Source organism: Atractosteus spatula, chromosome 14, assembly GCF_055471065.1.
Source record: "Atractosteus spatula isolate fAtrSpa1 chromosome 14, fAtrSpa1.hap1, whole genome shotgun sequence".
Classification (NCBI taxonomy): Eukaryota; Metazoa; Chordata; class Actinopteri; order Semionotiformes; family Lepisosteidae; genus Atractosteus; species Atractosteus spatula.
The window spans coordinates 17311893-17333147 of NC_142719.1; the positions used below are offsets into that span (position 1 = coordinate 17311893).

Here is a 21255-nt window from a genome sequence, read left to right on the forward strand (position 1 = left end):
ATGCACACAAATGAGTCATACACAAAGCTTAGTCTTCTGTTATATTGAAATAAAATAATTTAACAATCTCATTTTGCAATTTATAATGTACAAGAACAACATATCATTTGTATTTACAATGGAAATCTCTCTTTTGTACAATGTGATAAATAATACATTACATAGTTCTTGCGTTTATAAGAAAAGTTTGAGGGAGAAAAATGAGTTTAAATTTACATTTGCTGTAAACAATCCCCAGGTGTCTTAATTGCTTCCATTTGTTTGCACTCTAAAAACCACAGTACTCTGAGTTTTGCCTGTCACAGTGTTTAGAGAGGAGCACTGACGTAGTGGGCTCTGTGCCCGCACTTCACTTTCATCTTCAATGTGGTCGTCTTCAAAGTTGAACCATACAGCGTGATGCTTCATGCAGTGATAATAGCTATAAAATTACCAAACTAGAAATGGATCCACAATCTAATGCAGTCCCATCCATCCCTTGCGCAAATTTTATTTTTATTTATTTCCTTTTCAAACGGTGTCTTACAACAAAGCGGGTCTTTTTACATCTAAAAATAACTTTTCCGAGTGTGCTTTATGGTCCCTTTTTTAAGAGAGAAAATTCAATTTCGTCTAACCTGGATGTTTGGAGCCAAACTGACTTACAGTTTGCCTGTAATCAAGCAGTATGCTGCTTTGCTTAGTGCACGCTTGCGCTGAACTCTTCTCACGTAAACTTCTCACACAGCAGATGTACCGATTGTTAACCAGGCTTGTGCTTGGAACGGAAAGATCACTGGAGCTGGTACTCAGGGAGACTAAGTCAAGGCTGAGGCGCAGAGCTTAAGGCTGTAGTTTTGTACAATATGCAGCAACACGTGCATCAAAAGCGGCAATCTGTTTCAAGCCAACATTTCAGACCAGTCATTTCTGCCTAACAACCACCCATCTACACATGACATGGAAAATTGCACTTAGTATGTACGCCTTTAGAGCGCGTGTTCGTGAGGTAATGTCACGTATGGTGAGACCTGCTGTTTCACACATCCTTAATGGCTTTTCTTGACCCACTTTTTAAGGCAAATTATGTCACAACAAAATACTGTAGCACCATATTCCCATTCTGTTGAAGCACAGCCTGTGTCAAGACCAGATTGAAGAGGCTGTGGCAAAACTGACATGTAGGCAACAAAAAACACAAATCCTGCTGTGAAAACAGCACTGAGGTGTTGTTTCTTTAAAAGGACAACTTAAAAAAAAAATCAATCGATTGCTGATTGATCACACGCTGAATTTAGCCATTACATTTTATAACCGCAGCAGAAACAAAAAGTACTGAGTGCTTAACGGTTTGATCCAGCTTACAGGAGATGCCTGCAGGCCCTGTACAGACCATTTGAAACAAAACGGGCCAATATCAGGACTAGCAGGCAGATGGTAAAACCTGAACTGGGCCAAACCCCTAAGCAACAGGAGCTCGACTTGCATTCTTATAAAGATCACTTCTCCAATGTTCATTAGTTCCCAGTGGCGAGCCCCTGTACAGAAAGGTACCCATCTGTTACACAGCTACCAGAGTGAACAGAAGACTGCACATGAAGAATAATAAAATAAATTAAATACAGGCTTCGGTCCGCCACTCCTCTCATACAAGGCAATTCTAGGAAGCTGAAGAAAAAGAAGGCAATTTTTATTTTATTTAAATAAATAAATTTGTTATTTTATGTACAGTAACTTGCTAGTTCCAAAATGTACAAACATAACACAAAGTATAAGAAAGGCTGTGCAAAAGAAGGGAAAAAAAACATTTACAAGAACAATTTTGTTTTTACAAAATATTTACATATTCACACTATCGAAAAGAAAAGAAAATAAGGCGAGTCAGTTCTTGTTAATATTTTTTGGACTTTGTTTTAGAAAATAAAACAAATAACTTCCCGTTCACTCGAACGTGGCTTGCCTTTAAATTAAATTAAGACGACAACTGTTCACCTAAACTTAAAATTTGCTACACCCTACCTTAGGGCTGTCCAATCGTGGTCCAGGAGGCCTGGTGTTTCTAGGACTCTTGTCCTAGAAAGTGCACCAGCATTTGAAGAGCTGAGAGAAGCTGTTCATTTGGACCAATTTAGCCAAAAACAGCCTGATTTAAAGTCTGATATATGGATGTTAAACCAACAGGCATCCCAGTACTAGGGTTGGACAGTCCCACTCTACATCTACTCATGTCTCTGTGACAACCAGAATGCACTGCACTTTCACCAGCTCCACCCCTCCCATGTGGTGGCTGGAATCCTTTTCCCCAAGGTCTGGTTGTATTTAAAAAAAAAGTTTCAAGTCCTTCGGTCACTGCTGTTTGGCATGACTGGTCAGTGGACGGAGCAGCTTAAAAGAAACGTTGTACTCGAGATATTTACATTACTTAATCAAAGCTGTATAAGTTTGTGTGTGTTGGGGGGGAGGTGGTTCACGATAGTATCCCAGTCACCTCAAACAACAATTCCTTCATGTCAAAAACCTTGAGTCTCTGGCTACGGTTCTTCAGGATAGCATTGTGGCAAAGTCTGCCCTTTAGAAGGATAACGGCAATTCTGGGACAAGTGAATTGCCCCTATTTTGGCTTGGTGCGCTTACTTCTCTCAACCTGCTTCAAAGAATTAAAAAAATCTAAACCTATTTCACAGGAGGAGGGGACAACAAGCCGTTTTTGAAAGACCGACAGGCGATGAAAGCGTGGACAGAAGGCAGCGGCCACCTGTAACCCTGAGAAGATGCTGAACTGAAGCTTCACTTGTGTGAGATATGGAGGTCAAAGGCCAGCGCGGTCATGTGATATGTTACCCTTGGATTTAATGTCTTAAGGCTCGTGTGAAAGAGAGGCTACGGGTTTCTGGAAGAAGACAGATCAGCGGTTGCCTCACATTGGGGTTGAGAGGAAGACATGACTTCGGAGAAGGACAGCTCATTTAGTCTCGTCACAGTGTCCAGGTTGAGTTCCTTAAGAACAACTCTCGTCTCTTTCAGACATAACCTCTCGTGTGCTTGCGCCTGTTAAACCAGTATATGAATTCCCTCGCCTCCAACGAGAGCTAGTGCTACTATTGCAAAGGAAAATACAAAAGCAACATAAAGCAGAATTAAAGAAAATGAGGCCCTCCTCACGGGCATCGACAGAATAAGAGGGGCCTCACGCTGATGGGCAGAGGTCTGCCCACACAGCGCATAGGAAACACCAACACCCACAGATCTAGGTGCCTCGTTAAACACAAGGACCTAATCAGCCACAGGACAGAAACACTTGGGGGAGCAAAGCTTCACATTTTGCGCATTGAGCTGCTGGGGCTCAGTGTCTCTCTATGGAAAAACAGGCACAAACAAGCTCAACATCCACAGGAAAACCTTCCTCTGGCTACATTATCGTTCCAGTATTGCAAAACTGGCAAATTAAAAGGCTCTAAAGGAAAACTAGAAACAGGGGAATCCTTGCTCAGGATAGATAGACAGGTCAAACTCTGACCCCATAGTGCAGCTATTATAAGTCAAGTGGTCAGGATGTTAAAATATGAGCAATTTTCCATTTCTCTCAGCATTTAACGCTTTGTAGTGCTTCAAAAGCTGATATTTTCCCTTTGAGTGTTTAAGTCTTGTTTGGCACCAGGTCCATCTTTAGTGTCTTTCTGAATATGGCACCCCTGGGCTCTTCGGAATTTCCTCCTTTTAAGGCAAGCAAAAATTAAATAACAACGGCTCTGACAAACAGAACAAGCCAAAAATAGTGCAAGACATGCAACTGTACAATCGACATTTAGAAACGCAGAGCAATAAAACTGCCTCGGACCCAAACCGGACAGGAATTCTATAAACATCAGTGAAAAGGGTCAAGGAACAAACAAAAAGAAAACCCTTCAGTTCAGTGGTAGCCATTCCCTGGGCATCGTCAAGTATCGCAGTCGAATTTTGGCGGAAAACTGTAAATTGTCCTCGTTAACCCACACAGGCTGTTATCGCAAGGCTCTCTCTCGCGGTGAAGGGCGCGGCCTCTTCTTCCCAGGGGACGAAGGAAAGCCTCAGTCTCCTGGCGCCGTCCTGCCATCCAGAGAGCATCTTCACTTCCAGACAAAAGAAAATCTGGTCAGCAGGTCCTCAGGCCCACTCCATCATGAGGAAGAATCCCAATTCCAACCCAGCTGATAGAGGAAGAACAGTTTTCCTTTTTCCTCTGCCGGTGCCGCCCATTAAACAGACAGGGGCCACACGTGTGGACAGAGATTCAACTGCAGACGCAGAGGGCTTCGCGCTTGTTTCGTTTTCTTCATTTAAAAAAAAGATTTTTTTTGTTCCCGTTTTGGTCTTTTAAGTGCACAGCGGTGAGGTCGCGTTCGGAAGCCAGAGTCCAGGGTGGTGGTGGGGGGGTATTAGAGGTTAGAAAACATAAGCAGCAGACAGCCGTATCCCACCGGCCCCCTTCCCTCCTTCTTCGTTTTCCTTCTCTTCCTGCGCGGTCATCACGCCAGGTCCTCCTCCAGACTGACCATCTGCCGCTAAACAGTGGACAAACGACAAAGAAAAAAAGAAGGAAAGGGAATTAGGGAGAAAAGAAAAAACGGGAGAGGGGATTTCTCGCTCACAGGGAATAGGTGGCATTGGGGATCATCCCTACTCACCGATGGATAGGAGTACCCCTCTTGGCTCTGGCTTCTGCATATGTGGACCTCGTCCTCAGTGGTCTTCTGGTACACAGGGTTGTCGAAATTGATGCTGTTGGTGTTCTTCAGCCTCCAGTTCCTCCACAGGAGGACACCTCCGAACGCCATCAGGCACAGGATAACTACAGGGGAGGCAGCAGGAAATGGAGGATTAGAGGAAGACCGGGAAGCAAAGATCTGAGCGCAAGCCAGGCTTTCCACCCAAACCCGCAGAGGAGATGGGATGTACTGCAATGCCATCTGCATGCAAATCAGACACAAAGCATCCGCACCCGTACGTGGGCAGAACGTTCAGGGCACAGCAGCCAAACCGGTCTAACGGCTGCACACGAACCAGATCTCGAAAGATCTGCCCCCTTGGGAAGTCACGAACGAGCACGTACCGATCGGTATAACGATGTACAAGGCCGTCGGGGATGAATGGACTTCGGTGGCTTCGGCAGCAACGCCGTTTCGTGCATCTGGAAAGGGGGGGGGGGACAAAAGAGAAAAAACTCTCAGAGGCTCATCATCCAACACAAATCCGGCTTCTGCCCTGGGTCGTCGTCGATGTGAGAAGAGCCGGGGCAACTGCACGTGTGACCTCGCGGGTACGAGCTGCGGCGAGAGCCGAGGGCCGTGCAGAAACACGCGCGCGCGTTCCTCGTGTTTCCGCAGGCCTCGCGCGAAACAGCTAAGGGGACGGGGGCTTTCCGAATGTGCCGCGTACCTATCTGGGAGAGGGTGACCACGTCCTGCACCGTGGGCCGTGCTGTGGGCCGCGCCGTGTTGTCTGGGCGAACGCGGGGAGTCCTTGGGGAGGCGGTGGGCGTAGCTGGGGGCTTGGCGGTGCTGGTCTTGGGCTCAGTGGAGACTACAGAGAGAAAGAGAGAGAGAAGACTTCAGATGGAGGATTTCAGCATGTATTGACCTGAACTCTGACAACACATAGCAGCAGACTACACTGGTAATGAGCAGAAACAATGGAGTAACTGAAACCGATATTTCTCACACACATTTCTCTACAATCCTCTTATCAATCAATTCTGCACAAGGAAGGTTACGGGATGAGACTACACAGAAGGCACACAAAACAAGCCAGCACGCAGCACAGCCAAGGTGAAAGGAATTGTGGGTATGAGCGACACTGACCTGGCACACACTTCCTCATGTCCGGGCCCAGGGTCAGGTGGTCGGGGCAGGCGCAGGTGTATTTGGCGGAGTGTCTGTTAATCTGGGGAGCCGGCAGACAGAGGTACTCGCAGCCACCGTTGGGCAGTTTGCCGCTCTCACACCAGTTTTCACCTGAGAGCAACGAACGAGAGAGAGTCAGAGAGGGTCGTCTCCATGGCGACCAGCCCCCCCTCCCCCACTGCCGTTTAACACACCTAAGCAAATACCACTGCTGTAGCAGCTCACTACGGCAACAAAGTGCACAATGATGGTGGCACTTCTCATTTGGTGGCCCCCAAAGACTTTGTGTGTCTCCCACAGTGCCCTGTGGCAACGGGGCAGAAGAACACCACAACAGACCAGGTCGGCTTTTCTGCCTCCCCCCTCCCCCCCACTGTTTTCTGGGGCAATAATAATTCTGTCTTCGGTCCAGCTGAACAACATGTGGCCTCTTACCAGTCGGCTGCTTCAGATTGTGGTACAGGACTATGTCCTCAGGCAACGCCACATTCTCCACCACGGCCACAATGTCTCCTCCTGTCAGGCGATTGGCACTCAGAATAGCACTGTTCTCGATATCCGTCCAGAACACCTTCTCCTGTAACCAGCAAAGATACAAAACCACGGTTAGCAAACATCAAGATTGCGGGTAGTGACCGCTGCACCTCCTCGTTCCAGATTTTATTCACATCTGCCGAAACGCTGGCTGCGTTCTTGGGAAGCTGCTTCTCTGTTGAGTATCGCCCCCGACTCTTGGGAAAAGCCACCCACCTCGAAGACGGTGAGGGAGAAGGGGTGAGCGAGCTTCTCCTCGTCCATGATAACCTCCCGCCGGTTGCCTCCCCGAACGTCGATGCTGGACAGGGAGTGGAGCTTGGAGTCGACCCAGTACAGCCTCTGGTTCAGCAGGTCTGTGGAGGAAAGACAGGGGGGGCTCGTGGGTCACAGAAACTGGCATCGCGAGTAATGGAAATCTGATCTGAGCATCAGCAAGCGTCATGTCCCCAGGCTGACGATGACTACCTAGCGTGATGCCATTGGGCCACTCGATGTTCTCCGTCACCAGGGGCACGCGGTCCACTCCGTTCAGGCCTCCCTTCTCGATCTTGGCAGGGGTGCCCCAGTCTGTCCAGTACATGAAGCTGCAGCAGGGAGGGAGAGAAAGGGTCGACCATCAGGCATGATCCTACACTCATCACGGCTTTTCCTGAGCGTGAGCTAATGAGATGGCACAGGAGTACTACCCTTACAACAAACTGACACAGAAGAAACAAATGCAAACAAGACCTAAGAGTAAACAGCTAAAAACAAATCACCACGTTTTGCTTTGAGAGCCCTTCCACCTGTGAAACCAGCACTGGTTTCAGTGGATCAAGCTTAAAGGCATTGGCGAGACGGGGACCTATTTCCATTCGCTTCCTAACCGTTATCCAATTCAGGGTCACAGGGGAGCCGGGGCCTATCCCAGCAAGCAACTGGTGCATGGCGGGTACACCCTGGATGGGGATGCCAGTCCATCACAGGGCACACACAGACACCCACACGTGTATTTGTCTCCCTCAAATAGCCAAGCACACAGGACTCTGAAGTGTTTAATTGGGTGGGAGGTGTGAGTAAGTCGTACTTGTGCACAGGGTCCACCACAATGGCTCGGGGCCTGGCCAGCCTCTCGCTGATGAGCGTCTTGCGGCGGTGGCCGTCGGTGGTCGCCACGGAGATGGTGCCGAAGACGGAGTCGGTCCAGTAGATGTTGCCATGGATCCAGTCCACGGCGATGCCCTCGGGGGCCTCGATGCCGCTCTCGATCACAGTGCTGTGGTGGGAGGAGTTGCCAGCTTTGTCCATGTGCGTGCTGTTGTAGGGTTGAAGACAGGGCAGCGGTCACAGTCCGGCCTCGTACGGGACACGGGGACAGCCGGCTCAGGCCCGACGGCCACATCGCACATCGCACCCACCTGTAGATCTTCTTCTGGGAAAGGTCGGACCAGTAGATCTTGTTGGAAGGGATTTCCATGTCCAACGCCACCACGTTCTTCAGCCGGGGGATGAGGCGCGTGTACTCGCTGCGGTCCAGCGTCATCTTCCTCACCTCATGGCGGTTGGTGAAGAAGAGGTAGGCCACTGTGCCTGCACAGGACAGCACACACACACACCGATTTTAGTGTCAATATTGTACAAGCAGCACTGTGATCAGAAACGGTTCTTTATCAGAAGGGCCTACTCTCTCTCCTCTGCCGAGGTTTTCACGTCGCACGAAAACGCTGGACGGGACCTTGCGCCGACACGGATTCCTGCAGCTCGGCAGAGGCAAGCCCACCCACCCCTCCTCCTCGCGACAGGCTCACCGATAGCTTTGCAGGACTTTGTGACGGGATCGATCTGGTAGCCCTCTTCACACTCGCACTTGTAGCTCCCCTCCAAGTTGACACAGATCTGGCTGCAGGTGTCAGGGTTGGCACACTCATCAATGTCTAAAAGGCAAGGCACAACTGTCGTTCACGTGTGCAGGAAACAGCATTTTTAGCGAGAGCAAAACTGAGGTAAAAATTGCTAAACCCTTGGGTTAAGGTTTTTGTGAACTGGCAGGGATTCATCACCTGTGGTCATCCAGTATCACTTTTTCTATGTAATCCTGATAAGAGTACACAAAAAACGCAGACGGGAACATTCTAAAGTCTAAATTCCAGGTGCAATCCGACTTTTGCACATGCGACTAACGAACCTCCTCCGGCCGAGCCCAGCTGCTCCAAAAATACCACAAACGTTCCATCATTCAGATCTGCTGTGAGATGAAAAAATAATGAGCACTACACCCCAGAACCCACCTTCACAGCGTTTCTTGTCCACCAGGTGGAAACCTTCAGGGCAGAGACACTCGAACCCGATCTTGAGGTCATTACAGGTGTGGGAGCAGCCTCCGTTATTGATCAGGCACTCGTTGTTGTCTGCAAGGAGAGGAAGGGGATGATCCAATGAGACTTCCAGACTGGCGCCACACGCGGGGCCAGACGTAACCAGTGATACTGCTGCCATCCCCCCAGAAAAGCAGAGCAACCCCACTCACCACACTCTTTGAGGGGCTCGTCGGACCAGTCGCGGCAGTCCCGCTGCCTGTCGCACACCTTGTCCACGCTGATACACTCCCCACTGCGGCACCGGAACTTGGACGGGCCCTCGCACTTGGTCACTGTAGCAAAGGAACGGGTTTCGAGTGAGACAGAATCCGAGAAACCAGCTGGTCCCCCCACCACCTGTAGTGCGCATCGATGCCCGCGTTCAGACATTAACCCTCTCAAGCACGACATGTTTCTTCCTGCCCTCTGTCGGCTAGGAGCCTCCACATGCATGACAGGCGTTTGACCGCAAGTTAGCCAAGGCCGCGCTGGGACAACAGGAGACAACGTAAGCCTGCTCAAGGCCGGCGACTCCCGCGCACAGCGGCGGGGATCTTACCGTTGGAGCAGCCCAGCTCGTCGCTCAGGTCCTTGCAGTCGTACTCCTTGTCGCACTGCCGGCTGCCGTGGATGCAGGCGCCGTCGCTGCACTGAAACTCGTCCGGGCTGCACGTGGACTTAACTGAGAGCAGACAGCAAAAGCGACAGGAGGTGAGTCCGGCATCGCAAGGGGGAGGTACTGTGAACTCAAGCATGCGCAAGGTGTATACGTGTCCCACATCACAGCCATGCCCTTCACTGGAGTAATCCCAGTCGGTTCTCCATTTACAGTACACAGCCCTGCCTGCTACGCCACACGACGGTCGGGTCAGTCAAAGCAGGGGTTACCAATCCCAGTCACGGAGGCCCACAGACCTGCCGAGCTGAATGACTTAATTGAAGCCTTAATTGAATTAACAAGCAGCCCGATTGGAACGCTTGTTTTTTTTATAGTTCTATGTTTAGAATTGTATGTTCTTTGCGAAATGCAATAGGCAAAAGGCGACCTCCAATATGTCTGAGAGCTGAAAACAGCCAAACGGGTCCAGATCCTGGGATTAAGTCAATTAAGGATTCAATTGTAACACTAGGAAACAGGCTGGAAGAAAAACCAGGACTGCGAGTCAAACCCAGCCCTGGCCGAGGGAGAAGCAGCAGGGAAATCGGCGGGCACTAGGACCGGGCGCCACTCACTGCAGTTGTCCTCGTCGGAGTGGTCCGGGCAGTCGTTGCTGCCGTCGCAGCGCCAGCTGCTATGAATGCACTGCCCGCCGCCGCACTGGAACTCCAGGGGGGAGCAGCGGGCGGCGTGGGGGGGCGCCGGCCCCGCCCGGCCCCCGCAGGCCGCCGGCCCCTCGTCGGAGCCGTCCGCGCAGTCGGCGTCGCCGTCGCAGGCCCAGAGGCGGGGGATGCACACCGAGTTGTTGCACTGGAAGGAGGCGGGGCCGCAGGTGGGGGCCGGGCAGGAGGCCTCGTCGCTGCCGTCCTCGCAGTCGTCCTCCTCGTCGCACACGAAGCTCACCGACACGCAGTTCCCGTTGCGGCAGCGGAACTCGTCGTCCGCGCACTCCCTGGGGGCTGCCCGCGGGAGAAAAACAAACAAACGAGAGCGTGTTCAGGGATGCAGCAACGGATCGGGAAGCTCTGCCTGGGAAAGCAGACATCACCCTTGTGCCGAGATACTGAACGCGCGACAGTTCCCGGACTGGTCTGCTACTGCATGAGCTACCGACGCAATAGTTAAGAGGCAACAATGGATTTGCAAGGGCCCGGCTGGCGGTGTACAATACAGCATTCACATTTTCAGTGAGGCTGCGGAAGGGACACTGAGCGGAGAAGGGATTCAGAAACTGGACAGGAGATCAAGTGGGGCTGACAGAGCAGGGATTCTGCTTCTGTTGGTAAACAAATTTGCATTTCTTGGAAAAGAATTTGAGGGGAGGGAAAAGGAAAGAGCTGCCAAGGAACAGGTAAAGGTTTATTCCATGCTGAAGAAACCCAACGTTTCGGGTGTGGAGCCTTCTTCGGGTGTGGGGGAGAGAGGAAAAACGGGCAGAAGATAAAGCATGGGAGAACAAAAGCCAGGAGTGGAGAGGAGGCCGGAGCACGAGAGACGCAGTATCGACACTCGGGCGGTGTGAAGTCAAAACCTGCAGAGAACAGAGAGGCAAAGAGAGGAGAAGAGCTGTCCTGGATCGTCAAAATCAATCGTCCTGGTCAAACCGAGGCAAGAATATAGGCGTCCTGGGACAAACAGCCACGGGGATCTGGGGCCGAGAGAGAGAGAAGTCGGACTCACCACAGCTTTCTTCATCGGCACCATTCTCGCAGTCCTTTTTGCCGTCGCAGCGCCACCCACTGGGCACACACTGGTTCAGCCGCCCGCCACAGTTGAACTCGCTGGGCTTGCAGGTCTTGGCCACTAAAACGCAAAGGCGCAAGAGAACAGGAGTCAGGGCTGAGTTCTCAGGGCAAGGTGGGTTGTACGGCTCATAGTCTCTCGCCTTTCTTTCAGCTGCTCTCCAATACATCCAGGTCCCGGTAAATACAAGGACCACAATACCGTTCCAACATGGAGCCCCTATTCGTTTCCTATTGGGTAGTAAGGCTCTTTAGCGTGAAAAAAAAACGAGTTGCAGTGAGGTCCCCTTAGCGGGAACAAGGAGGCCGCACACGGGAAAGAGAGACTCACTGCAGACGGAGGTGACCTCGTCGCTGCCGTCCCCGCAGTCATCGGTGCCGTCACACACCCACCGCGTGGTGATGCACTTCTCATTGGCGCACTGGAACAGCCCCGCCGAGCAGGTGGCCGAGACTGCCGAGGAGAGAGAGAGAGTGAGGAGCGGGATTCGGTCAGAGGAGCACAGCCCCACACAACCCCGCCCAGCTGCCCACTCCCTCAACACGAACCCCCTTCTGGGGGGGCAGTTTTGGTTTTTGCGATTCCCTCGCCCCCCCCAAAAGAGGGCGATCCTCACGATTGCCCAAAAGTGACACTTCATCATAGACAGTAATTGCCGAGGGAGCAGTTGACCGGTTATTCACATTGTAGGGGTTAAAACAAAACTTTCTACAGAAAGAGAGCACAACCCCTCCTCAGATCACAGTACAGGACCTGGCGCAGGCATGATGGTGCAAGATACCATGGAATATTCTCCGGTACTCATCAACTGATTTCCGGATTGTCATACAGGGCCAGTGGCCAGAGCCAGACAGTTCCTGCCCCAGTCAATATGGCTGTCTGATATTTGCTGAAGCAGCTGCTCCCACCTGGATCTGGCTCAGACTCACCGGTTGGCTCAGACAGGTTTCAGGCGGGTCAAAGTTCCAAAAGCAAACCAGTGTCTAAACTGTTTGGGCGAGGAGGAAATCATGTCTGAATCCTCTTCCCAACCAGACCCCAGAAATAGCCGCTCACACCCCGGCACCATCTTATTCACCCTCTCTGGCCCCCCCACATGAAACACTACAGAGGAGCAGAGGTCACATGAAAAACTACTACCTGCTATTTCAATCGAAAAATTGACGAGTCCCGCAGGATTCCTATGGAACTCAGTCCTAGCCAGATTCTGTGAGCTCACAGAAAATGCACTGCTTAAAACAAAAAACAGACTGATTGGTCAATTAAAGGCATCGAACATGTTTCCACACTGGCCAAATCCGGCTGTTCTCTACCTCAGTATGCCCTGTCATGTCTTTAACAGGATCACACTGCTTTATACTGACCTTTCATCACTGCGCAACACAGTAAAAAAGTAAAATCCAATTCTGCCTCTAGTTCAGGAGTTCAGATCAGAATTCCCAGGTTCTTTAAAAATGACCAGGACATGAATATCTGGAAGAATTTAGTGAATTGGTGTAATTAAGCCAATACCGAGGTGATTCGAGTGTTTAAGAGCCAAGCCGGACTGAAAACCTTGCTCTAAATGTCAGTAACGGGCTGTTCACACGGTAGGCAACACACATCAAAGTAGAGTGCAGACACTCAAATGCTACAAAACCACAGCAACAGCCTTGTGCAAACACACAACACGCAGAAATGTGTAACAGTTAGGCGCAGAGGGGAAAACCCCAGAAACGGTCCTAACCGGGGAAGAGTTGAGATATTTTCAGAAGAGCTGAGCTCCGCACGGTTCTCTCCTCAGTGGGTGCACCTGCAGTGCGGCACGCCTTCTCCAGACACTCAGGAGGGAAGGGGCGGGCTTTCATAATCACACCACTGGCTGCCGATTGGACGGAGGGTTAACTCATTAAAATACGGATGTCAGGTAGACAAAACAGGACATGGGTGTGGCCACACTAACAACCGTCAAGTGCGTAAAACTTATATTGGGGCATAGCAACGGAAACCAATGGCAGCTACAATACAATAGCAACACAGATACAGTTATAGAAATGAAGGTAAAGAACTGCACTAATTATAACCACAGTGCTTTTAAAAAAAAGTGCCGACTCACAGAATTCAAGCCAAATCTTGAGACTCTGACTCTCTGAGCTGGCATTATAAATATTTAATCACTTGAAACAGCACTGACTTTTTGCTGGTGTAAAGAAAGAAAGAAAATTCAAAAAGGCCACCAATGAAGGTTAACTGACTGCCAAATAAAAAACAATTAGCCAGATGGGCCAAATGGCCTCCAGTCATCTTTAACATTTTTTATGGTCTAGAAAATCAATTGTTCCCGCAGCGCAATCAGAGTCTGATCTTTATTCAAGAGGTCACTGTAGCAGGTCTGCTCCAGAGATTTCCAAACCTGGTCCTGAACAGCCCCACTCCAGCAGGTTTTGTGGGTCACCATTAAATTGTCACGTTCAAAGGACTTGAAACAATTTCACTTTGATCAGTTAAGCAGATGATCACCTGACAAATCTAGAGATCATCTGGGACCAAAAGCCCTGAAAGGACCTGGGTTCTCTTAGGTATACACATCGCTTGCTCCATTCATCAGTCACTAACAGGTCTAAAGCAGAATCCAGGTGTCCCATACGACAGGCTGGATTGGGGCGCCCCAGGACCGGGGATGGGGGCCATCCCCTTTGGCCAGGATTTTACACAGTGCAGAACAAGGTCAACGCAAGGTGACAATTTGCTTGCGGTGGCAAGGACTAATTAGTCAGCTCTATCCACGTTCACTGACCGCAGTGGGAAATTCTCCCAAGCTGAGTCATCTTTAAGGACCGGCCAGTCTTTCCACTCCAGGGTTTTAAATCCTTCCCCCCTTGTCAGGAGGCGGCACCGAAATGCCTTTCCCATACAAGGAAGGCCCCACGATCCCCCCTCTCCTTGGATTTCAGGCATGCTGATCTCAGATCTCGGCCAACCGCCCGCCCAGGGCTGAGCCAGGAGTCAACCGCAGGCTCCCCTCTCACAGCTGGGCAAGGAGGCCCGTGATCGGACGGGGGCTGGGGCTTTTTTTCCCCCATTCTTCCCAACCTCTGCCCACGCGTATCGTCCAAATTCCCTTCAAGTCCTGGAAGCAGAGAGCTCACCCCTCTTACTCACAGCTCCGGGAGGTTTACAATGAGCCGGTGTGTCATGTTAAAGACAGCAGCAGCCCTGTCTCGGCTTACAAGCGCACACAGCTGACTTCAGAGTCAGAGGCCCAGACTCGGCACTGCGCAGCCTTCAGAGTGCCTAATCACTTTGGTTTCATAAAAAAAAAGAAGAGGGCTGCTTGAATCTGCTTAAAAATAAACAGGGTGAGAATATAAAAGCTGTGTTGACGGAACAACTGTTAGAAGAAGATGATCAAGCTTGAAACACCCTTTAGAATCAAAAGCCCCCCCATGTTTCCTCATTTAACCCGACGGGCAATTGCATTTTGATTTGCGTCTGTCGTTTGCTGCAAAGCTGAGCTCCCATGCCAGCTCCCAACGTCAAGAGCCAGTGGCCAGGATTTTTCTCAAACGAGAGCCACGCCTTCTCCTCTGTCTCCGCGAGCTGGGAAGGGAGAGAAACGGACAAGGCGATGGCAGGGAGGCAGGAAGAGCTTGCCCAAAAGTGCCGGACAGGGGATTTTCCCTGCTAACTACCTCTCTCTCTCAGGAAAAGGCAGATGTGACGATCGTAAGAGATACAGGTAAATGACATTTTCTGGCAGGCAGTTGGGTATTTTCTTGTGTAGGAGCTGCACGCTACTAAAAAGATGCTATTCACTAAAGCAGAAATGCAAATACAGTACATGCCATTTTTTAGTTCCAGTTATGCCAGGACAATTTTCTCACCAGGCTAAAACTTGGAATGGATCAACCCTCTATGTATTGGAAGGTCTTTTTCCATCAGCAATATAGTTGCCAACATTTACTCTCACTTTCAAACCTAACTTTTTTTATTCACCAACTTTACCATTTCAAAACCCTTAAGACGACAGCTTCCCATCTTCAGTATTCTTCATAAAAAACAAACTACAAAAGACAGGTCCGCAGTGCGATAACAGAAAAGCAGTACTGAAGAAAATCGCATTTCATGATCAAGTGGAATTTAGAATTGCTGCTGCTCTGAAAATAACTCAACAGAACCCGGGTGCGATTACGCAGTGAAATACCAGCAGCAAAAAAAACACTAAACTTTTTGAATTAGCATGAAACCTGTTGATGGGAAAAAAATGACACACCAGTGGCAAAAAAAAATCCCCAGGTTTCTGTTTCTTTGGTATTTTCTTTGAGTTTTTTTTCCCCAGTTTAATTTTAGACACCGGATCTAGAATAAGTCGAGAAACAAAAGCCAGGTAACAATCAGAGTGAGTCATCTGCAGACCTGTACCCCTTGGAAAACACCAACATGGGGAAGGAGGGGAAACTTCTGAGTAACTGTAACTGAGCGAGAAACCAACATTGTTACCTCTTTGACCCATTTTTTAAATCCTACAGAACTATACATGAAGGCTCTGCTGAACCAGACCTACAAAGCCCCACAGCAATCAACCCCTTCTTTCTCGAATACAGCACTGCATTTTTACTGCAACGCTGACTACTGTGCCCCAGGGCTTGTATGTCAAGTTCAGGGGAGGGAAGAAATACTGGCCGAGAGGTGCACGACCTGTATTTTATAAACCCGTGGTTAATATTTAACCCTAAAGCACGTATGTTCTCTGTCAGAGCTGGAGCCATATAACGTAAATTGCTTTTAAATTATAACCTCTGCCCACAAAGAGGATACAGATCACGTTATGAAAAGCGGTTAATCTTGTTAGCCTGGACTGTACCTATCGGTTTATTCAAGCCATGCCCAGTTATGAAAACAACCTCCCGGATGCTGTTAGATGGTTCTAGAGAAACTTGACAATCCCCATTAGATTTCAGACATTTTTTTTTAAGTGCATTCCCAAGATCACTCTGCTGTCTGACGCAACCCAGCTGGGATTCTCCCATGAAGCAAAGCATGTTCTTGGAACCAAGAGGAGCATGGTCTCGGCCCAGCCCTCGCACTTCGCAAAAAACCTTTTCGAGCAGAATCTTTCCTGAATCCCCGCCGGCCCCCAGCAAGCACCAGAGTTCAATGTTGTGCAAAAAAAAAAAAACTCTGCATAAGCAAATAAAAAAAGGTTCATGGTTTGTTCTTTTTATCACCAAACTGGCGTCCAATTTTGCGAGGGCACAGCTTCTAGTGTTTGAGGTTGCACAGGGGACAAAGCCCAGCAAGCAAACAGCAGAGCGCTTTCTGAAGAAAACCCAGTGGTGAAACTGACCCTCTTACTCAAGGTGCCTCCTGCACCAGCAAACTGCGATTGCACTGTGAAGCCATTTGTATAACGCATGCGCAGTGAACTGAACAGCCATTAAACAGTTCCGAATCTGCAGCTTAATAATCCCAGGGATGACATCCCAGATCTTGGTCTCCTCAGAGTGCCGAAGGTCGGGCACGGTCTGGGCTGATGCCGCGAACTGCAGGAGCCCGTGCAATCCGTGCTCTTTCACAATCACCAGCTTTGGCACAATCGATATCAGTAGGTGTCAGCCCTCAGACACACGATGGTGATGGGATAACGTCACGGTTTAGCCCATGGAGAAGGGGTGACCCCCCCCACCCCAGACATAAGGAGGAACTGCATTCTTTCATCTTTGATTATGAAATGTTATTGACTGTGTACAAAACACAGCCAAGGAAAAGGCATTTCTCTTTGTGCGCCAAGCGCCACACCCCATCCCACCACAAACTACGTCTTTACCAGTGCCAGGAGGGGGGAGAGTATGCAGATGTACAGGTTTCTCTGCCTGCATATTTCGTGGACCTGTACCAACATATAACTTACAGGAGGGCATGACAAAGTCGGGGGAAAAGGCAGACATCTTCCCAAAGGTCTCCTAGCTTTCTGCATGGGGAAAAAAAACCTGCGGCTCCCCCTGTACATCACCACCACAACAAAGAGCAGGAAATCTATATTTCCTCCAATTGTCCACGGCTGAAACGTTGTGTTCTCTTTCTTCTTCTTTTCAGCATGGAATAAACCTATTACTTGTTCCTGTACAGACTGAAGTCGCTTTCCCACTTCTTGGGACAGGTGTAGGATCTGAGTTCTCGCTACCATAAAAGCTGCACTCGGACCGCTGTTGGACAACAAAGCTGGGCTCCACCCATGCTGAGAAACACTATACCGGTTCTAAACATGAATTATGTTCCACTGGAAGCGCAGGGGCTGTATTAGTGGATAATAAAACGTCACCGAACAAAATGACGGGACTGCACTAGCAAATCCATTTTTACATCACAGGCTTGATTAAAGAAACTTTTTTTTAAAAAATCATGACAACGGTGCGTACGGTCCACTCAGACACAGAGGATTTAAGTAACAGAAACGAACTTATTTAGGAAACATCTCTGCAATAAGCGATATTTCCCCGGGTTACACCCTCCCCTAAACTTCTGCAATGACTTAAAACGGTCTCCCGAGTTACAGAGCAGATAAGATACACTTGTCACAACCCATAGCACAGTAGGTGCCATCGGTATTCGTACTGTTAACACTATAATATGAATCCTTATTTTGTATCATGAGCAGCAATGTATATTGGTTGTTTTTTTAAAAGAGAGATTTGCAGCCGAAACCGTGTTATTTTAGAACCGCAGTCACGTTCATTTACGAAACTACAACGCGGTATAGGAATTTCACATTCTGCAGAGTACGGGAATATCCCCCCCATCTACAAACCTTTGAAAAGATAAAGTAACCATGCTAAATATAAAAGCCCCGGGTCTTTCGCTATGCTTGTTTTTTTATTTCAAGTCCCTATTTCATTATTTGTTTGTCGATAGTTTTTATTTCAGGCTTCCGATCAAGATTTTAAAACGAAAACTTGCGGGGCTTTTTACTTAAATTACTCTGAACATTAGCGCGTCCCCACCCCGCCCCTGCCCTCGGGCCGAGCGGCGTGCTGACAGGGTGACGGATCTCGTGTTTTTGGATTAGCCAATCAGAACGCCGAAGGCGCGTCCATTCATACAGATTTGTAAAGGAAACGCACTGTACAGGATTTCGCCGGCGAAGTTAAAAAAATACTGTATTTGAAACGGCCGGGCCCCAAATTAGACTTTGATGAGTGCTCTGGGTTTTATTTTCTGAATGCTTCTCGCTCAGATCGCCAGGATATTGTTGTATGTTAAGAGTTTGGATTTTGTTTTAAAATAAATGTCCAAATGCCGCATCTCGACACCGCCAGTCTCCACCCTTGTGGACATATCCCATCGAGCGGACAATAAAATCCGTGGCAAACCGATTCCATCAATAAAAGCCCCACGACATGTTAAAGATCACGGTAAATTGCCATTTTAGAACAGAGCAAACTTTATTTCTTTAACTGAGCGACTAGGGTTTGCATCGTCTTCCAAAACAACCGGTTCGGTTTAGTGAATGATCACTTTAAAACCTAGAGCCCTGCTGTACTAAAGTGGCTTTTGACTACTTGCCTGGCCTTTGTTATAACAACATTCACATATTGCACTGTGTCTGCGTGTAACTATATATATATCCACACAAACATCTCCTGTAGGTATCACGACATACATCTGCCTGCACCTGCGGCAGATAACGGGAGGGGCAAACTCGGATGTCGAGGAGCTTTAGCTGCATACGAGACACGCGAGTTTGAGGCTCGCAACAAATTAGTCACTGACAGCTCTTTTCAGCTCACATCGAGAACAGCGCTGAGCTTCGAAAGTAACCCGGCGAGGCGAAAATCCTTAAATGAAGAGCGTGAAAGCTTCCCTTGACCCACTGACTAGAGCTTCCTCAACCCCACCAGCACGAATCTTCCAATATACACACTGCAACGTCCCCTCTACCGCTGGCCATTATAAACTGCACCAAGCACATCTTATAGCACATCCCTTTTTTATCTTGCGAGCGGTTTTTATAAAACTCATTACAGCACAGGACCACCACCCCAGTCACTATATCCGACACTTCACGGAACCCTGAACAAGGAGGTCTTCAAATGAGACTGAAAAGCAAGAGAAAAGCAACTTACGTGTCGGAGTGACGCCGTGGTTCAGGACCACCAGCAGAAGGGCGAGTGCAGGTAACGTGCGCTGCTGCAGGCTAGCGAACATTTCTAATCTGATCTGCGATTCCCCGCTTGGATTTTTGAATGCGCGATAGCTTGTGCGTTGGCGTTAATCTGTATATGTAATATTTATTTACATATAATAATAATTACAATAACAACACATACAGGACCCTTCCCAGCCCTAGGACAGACTGTGCAGAGCGGTGCCGAAGATAATGAGTCAATTTGGGCTCAGCAGCCCCGGTCAAATTGAAAGAGGCTCTGACGTCACGGGAGGGGCGGGGCCACCGTGGTGGTGTGATGTGAGGCAGAAACTCTACAATCGGAGGGGGCGGGGCCTTGAGAGCGCACCATATTACAACACATGGCCGGGTTAACTCCTCCGAGTCCGGATGGAGAGAGGGAGAGAGTTCAGAGGGGTGGAAGAAGAGGTGTCAGCGAGAAAAGGGGTTGAGGGAGGTGGAGAGTGTTTGTTGTTTTTTTTCGGTCTGATAAGCTCGGGCGCTTCCCAATTCCGCTACAGTTGGTTGCAATAGAAGCGCTCTTTGAACACTTGCGGGATTTGAGGTCGAACTCGATAAAAGGAACTTAGCTCGCACTGTAAAATACACTAAACATAGCCCTCACCTAGAAAACACAAACACTAATTGCATTTTTTATGGAAGAATTCTCCATGATTCTGAATTCTCCCCTCAACAAATTCCGATTTAACACTACCAAATTACATTCTAATATAATGATAAACGTATTTAATAACTATTATAATAAACATAGCAAAACCGGATATAATATCTTACTCAAAAGATGTCATTTGTGGTGTCTTCAGTCACTATACAGGAGGGTTAGTCTGGAAGGTCCGATAGAGGGAGAAGCGCCACCTACTGGTACACAAAAACCACACCTCAGAAAAAGTGGAGAAGAAATTGCTTCATCAATTAAATTAAGGGGGATTATACAGATCCCAGAGTGGAATTTAGCCAGGACAAATTCAATTACTACTTGTCATTAGGAATACCACAATACACTACTTTGCCACTCATTTCAGAGAAAAGTTCCCTATAGCCCAATGATATGCTCTACTCTTTCACATTGATTAGTTCTAATTGGAACCATTTGCTTATAACCAGTGAGGAGAATGATGGGACAGGTCATGGTTAGCTAAAAAAGTCTTAATAGCAATGGGAAAACTGCAGATGTTTAAAATTCCATTTGGGAGGTAGAAATTCAGATACAAATGTCACAAAATGTGCAGTTTTTTACAAAGAAGAATAAAGGTTGTTCCTTTGGGGAGCAAAGGGATTGAGGTTCTGAGACTGTTCAAAAGCTTTCTGAGGAGAATGTTCTTTCTGTCTCTCTCTTCCCCTTACGCCCACAAATTTTTAAAACTCCACTTGCGTCAATGTGGAGGGGCCTCACTCCTGCCCTTGACCATCCAGTTCTTGAGAGAGGGCTGCACAGGCCTTATCTGGATCCCTACAAGGCTGGGCCGGCATCGCCATGGAGACCAGGAGAGGGCAAGGCCTGCGCGTTTACCTCAGAGCTTCGGGCCTGAGCCGGTTCAGGCCCCCTCAGGCCTGATATCATTGCCATTAGGGGCTCTTCGGAGGAGGAGTTTCTCCAGCTCTGGTGTCCGTCACTGGCACACAGTTCACCCCAGAAAGGCTTCTGAGAAATCTGTGAATTTCCTTCCTCGTTTGTAGCCTCTCTATGCAGACGTCAGTGGACACGAGTCCCATTTACCCAAGGCTAGCAATACAGTAAGAGTAGCAGTTGTGTAATCAGCACTTCCTGGATGTAAAGTTTACACTACAAATAAATGTGCAGGTTGAGGCCAGTCCTGAAGAAAACATAAAACCATGGCTAAATCATCTTCTCTCTCTTGGTAAGCTTGTCAATATGATACAAATCTTGGCTGGCACTGCAAATTGTTCCTAATGTATTTGGCTGGCACTTTTATCCAAAATGACTTGGATTTATAAAGG

The 21255-nt window shown here is 48.7% G+C and overlaps 1 protein-coding gene across 1 annotated transcript; it reads right to left on the reverse strand.

Moving 5' to 3' along the window:
• Positions 1 to 71: 71 nt before the first annotated feature.
• Positions 72 to 19496, reverse strand: ldlra (low density lipoprotein receptor a). Its single transcript, XM_088932718.1, has 18 exons — positions 19235 to 19496; positions 11463 to 11585; positions 11070 to 11192; positions 9965 to 10348; positions 9291 to 9413; positions 8902 to 9024; positions 8663 to 8782; positions 8183 to 8308; positions 7793 to 7964; positions 7462 to 7689; positions 6861 to 6979; positions 6609 to 6748; positions 6294 to 6435; positions 5817 to 5969; positions 5395 to 5538; positions 5069 to 5146; positions 4644 to 4807; positions 72 to 4520 (listed from the first exon to the last, which is right to left on the reverse strand). The coding sequence occupies exons 1-18, from the start codon at positions 19314 to 19316 to the stop codon at positions 4485 to 4487; spliced, it is 2580 nt and encodes an 859-aa protein (XP_088788844.1). The 5' UTR covers positions 19317 to 19496; the 3' UTR covers positions 72 to 4484.
• Positions 19497 to 21255: the final 1759 nt, after the last annotated feature.